General features: G+C 48.0%; 1 protein-coding gene across 1 annotated transcript; it reads right to left on the minus strand.

Moving 5' to 3' along the window:
- Nucleotides 1-420: 420 nt before the first annotated feature.
- NR0B1 (nuclear receptor subfamily 0 group B member 1) lies at nt 421-3,252 on the minus strand. Its single transcript, XM_058800403.1, has 2 exons — nt 2,527-3,252; nt 421-932 (listed from the first exon to the last, which is right to left on the minus strand). Exons 1-2 carry the CDS (start codon nt 3,104-3,106, stop codon nt 688-690), a joined length of 825 nt encoding a protein of 274 aa, XP_058656386.1. The 5' UTR covers nt 3,107-3,252; the 3' UTR covers nt 421-687.
- Nucleotides 3,253-3,759: the final 507 nt, after the last annotated feature.

A 3,759-nucleotide genomic window follows, 5' to 3' on the forward strand; every position in this document is an offset into this window, starting at 1 on the left:
AGAATATGACTACTGAAGTCCCAGTTAGCAGTTATCTAGAAGAAATAAAAGTGTGGAGTCCACCCTGCTAGTTCTCCTGATCCTAATTAACATTTGCTGTTTGGATATTTTTTGAGGGGGTTTTTATTTGCTTGTTGTTTTGGGTAAAAGATTTATTTAATTGAATGGAATGTTTTACTGCAAATATTAAGAGTTGATGAAGCTACTTTAAGGTTCATTGAGCCTCAAAACACTCCTAATACATATTCCCCATATGGAAGAAAACCTTGGGTGAATATTTAATAACCTTCACAGATTTGACTCTGTTAAAGTCAATAGAAGTAATAAGAATAGCAGCAAGACTGTGCTTATTTTGAAAAACCAAGGATTACTCACCTTGAAAGTACAAATATAGTAAATATGTTTTTTATTCTAGAGGCATGGTAAAAGAATAGCCAGTCAGCTTTAGATATGAATATTCTCTACAACCTTAGAGCTTGTTTTGATGACGATAACCTTATTCCAAAACTATTGTGTTTAATAAAAATTACTTACAGAACTTGAAGAATATTTTATTATGGAATACAAAAATACTATCTATGTAAAAACAATAAGTTAGTTTATTTACAATACTTTACACTATTCTGCTCTGGGGCTTCCTTTGCACTGGACTTCTTGTCATTATTTTACACACCTTTATAATTTTAATTATAATTTTGCACAAAGCATTTCCAAAAGCATGTCATCCATGTTCACTGCTCCAATGATTGGCCTGAAGAATAATTCAGCAACCACATTAGCATTAATAGATCTCAACAAGGAGAGAACAACATTGAGCTTGGCAAATCTGGCTTCATCACCTCTGTGAATGAGTCTGACATGTTCATTTAGAGCTTCTTGTGCTTCCCTCTGCAATCCTTCAATGTACTGTGTACACTGCAGTCCAGGTAGATCTGAAAAGAAAAATAAATTATTTTGTTTATATATTTTTGTTTATAAAACAACATTATTCTTACAGAACAACTCCTAACAGCTCACAGACTGTAATTATCACTTAAGGAAAGAAGCAACTTAAATTGCTAGAGGGCTTCTTGTATGCAAAGCCAAGATGCCAAATTTTATTGGGAAGGTCAAATTCTTATCATAGTGATGTTCTGGATATTTAATACTCTTTTTCACAAACGTAAAACATGTTGTTTGTCAACATTCCCTTAGGTCTTAAACAAATTAGTTGATAAAAACTTTGATTGAAGAATGGTCTCCAACTATTACAGAGGTGAAGACAACAAAAATAACTTTTTCAATTTTTCACTTCTACAAAAATGCGCGGTTTACACTTAAGGCTTCTTTTGACTGCTGTTTCTACTCCAGTTAATCAGTGGCAAGTGCTGACTCCAGCATGAGACAGGAAGTTTTCCAATGAACCACAGTAAGGATATTGGAAGATGGAAGGTGCAGAATTAAGGCTATATTTGACCATAGAATCATTTTGGGTGGAAAAACCTCCAAGATCACTGAGTCCAACCATTAGCCAGGTCCACCACTAAACCATGCTCCTGAGCAACATATCTACACATTTTTGAACACTTTCAGGGATGGTGATTCAACCACTTCCCTGGACCACCTATTCAAATGCTTGACTACCCTTTCAGAGAAGAAACTTTTCCTTCCAGAGCAATTCCTCTATCTTTTTGCATTAGACTAGCTTCCAAATTTGACTTGTGTAACATAAGCTTCACCTTAACTATTGTAACTTTTCTCTCTTATCTGTATAGAAAGCAAAACTACAGAAGCAGGATGATAAATGCAAAGTACCACTACAGGAACCTAACCACCAATAACTCCCAGTTTGGCAGCGGGAGCGCCAGCAGAGCCCTGTCCCATTTCACAGGATGCTGCCGTGCTTGGGAAGTGCCACATCCAGCCTGCCCTATCCTGACTGTCTTTCAGGTCAGTCACCGACGCGATAATAAGCGACTTGGCAGAGCTGCATCTATGGGATACTCCACAAAGAGAGATGAGGAAAAAAAAAAAAAAAACAAAAAAAAAAAAAAAAAAAAAAAAAAAAAAAAAAACTGAAAACCACCAAAAACACCCTATAAACCTCCACGATCATAAGTGCTATACCCAAAGCCACACAGCACTTTGTGGCTGGAAGCCCTGAGCTTTCCCTGCCCTGCTTTCCCTGCCCTGCGGGGCGCGCCTCTCCCATCGGGCCGGGCAGGAGAGATCCCGCAGCTCCAGGGAAAGGAGCAAGAAGCCGCTGCTGCCTCCCAGCCTTCTCTAACCGACTGCCAGGCGCCTGGAATTCGCTTTGTTCGTGGAAAGCATCTCTGGAAAGCGCCAGCCCTCCGGACCCCAGACCGAGCTGCCGCCGGACCCCCTCCCTGCCTGCGGCCGGGGTCTTGAGGAAGGAGCAGAAGGTGAAACGTTGATCCGCCCTCTCCTCCAGCACCTTTCTCACCCCGAGGAAAGCCTCGGCCCTGCCCCGCTTCCCGGGGGATGCAGGCGGGCAGAGAGACCCCGCTGCCCCGCCCGGCCACTCACCCGGGTTGAAGAGCACCGTCCCCTTGAGGTAGGCGTACTCTTTGGTGCTGATGTCCAGGCTCCAGCACTTGGCCAGGAAGCCCTTGATGGCCTGGATGTCTCCGGCCGAGGGCGGGTGCGGGCCGTGGTGCGGCCGGCCCGGTGCCGGTGCCGGTGCCGGTGCCGGTGCCGGGGCCGGTGCCGGTGCCGGCGGGCGCTCGCCGTGCTGCCGGGCGGTGAGGATGCGCTGCAGCATGCTGGGCTCCGCGCTCTCCACCGTCTCCAGGTGCACCCGCTCCTGCGCCAGCCCCAGCAGCAGCAGGGGCGCCCAGCAGCTGCGCACCAGCAGCAGCTGCTCGTCCAGCGGCAGCTCCTGGAAGCAGGGCACGTTCTGCACGAAGCGCAGCGTCTTCACCAGCACGGCCGAGGCCGCCTTGCAAGCCACCTGCGGGCTCCGCAGGGCCACCCTGCGCCGCGACCCGCACGGGCAGCCCCGGGGCGCCGGCCCGGCCGCCGGCACGGCCCGCTCCTCCTGGCTGCGGAGGATGCTGTAGAGGATGCTGCTGTGCCGCCGGCCCTCCGAGCAGCAGCGGCACGCCATGGTCCGGCCGGGGCCGGGCTGAGCCGGGGGAGGCTCGGCGGGGCTGTCCCGGCCTCCCGGTGCCGCCGGTAGATGCGCTCCGCTCGCCTCTGCCCGGCTCCGAAACTTATTTATAGCGGCGGGGGTGTGTGCGTGTCTGGGTGTGCGTGTCTGTGTGTGTGTGTGCAGCCGCAGGCGCTGTGCCGGCCGCTCAAAGGGACAGACACTCTTCACTGGCTGGAAAAGAGGCGGGGGGAAGGAGGGGAGATGGAAAACATAACCAAACCCTGCTCCTCCTTCCCTGCGATACCCAGAGGGAGCCGCCTCTGCCCTCAGCCTGCGGCGCGACCCGGTGTGAAAAATGCATGTATTCTATGATTGGCTTTTCGCAAAAATTAAAATGAATATTATATGTGTTGTGTTAGAAAGTGATGCTGTATTAATTCTCTTAAGTAGTGTGTTAAATATAGTTTTAGAAAAATGTTACAATAGAAACTATGCTATGCAGGATACTTTTTTAAAAGAAAGGACTCGCAGCGAGATAGCAACCACAGGACACCTAAATCTTTCAGAGAAAAAGAATTTATTGCTCTCTTATCAGAAGAAACGAGCTTCTTCCCGCCTCAAAGGCGCTGTCAGGATTCGGAGGAAGAAGTTGACGATGACCAGACAGA

The sequence above is a fragment of the Ammospiza caudacuta genome, chromosome 2 (genome assembly GCF_027887145.1).
Source record: "Ammospiza caudacuta isolate bAmmCau1 chromosome 2, bAmmCau1.pri, whole genome shotgun sequence".
NCBI lineage: Eukaryota > Metazoa > Chordata > Aves > Passeriformes > Passerellidae > Ammospiza > Ammospiza caudacuta.

Coding starts and splice junctions, on each gene's coding strand:
- NR0B1 (XM_058800403.1), bottom strand. CDS start 3,106: ATGGCGTGCCGCTGCTGCTCGGAGGGCCGGCGGCACAGCAGCATCCTC. Junction 933..2,526: donor GACGGTGCTCTTCAACCCGG/GTGAGTGGCCGG, acceptor TTTTCTTTTCAG/ATCTACCTGGACTGCAGTGT.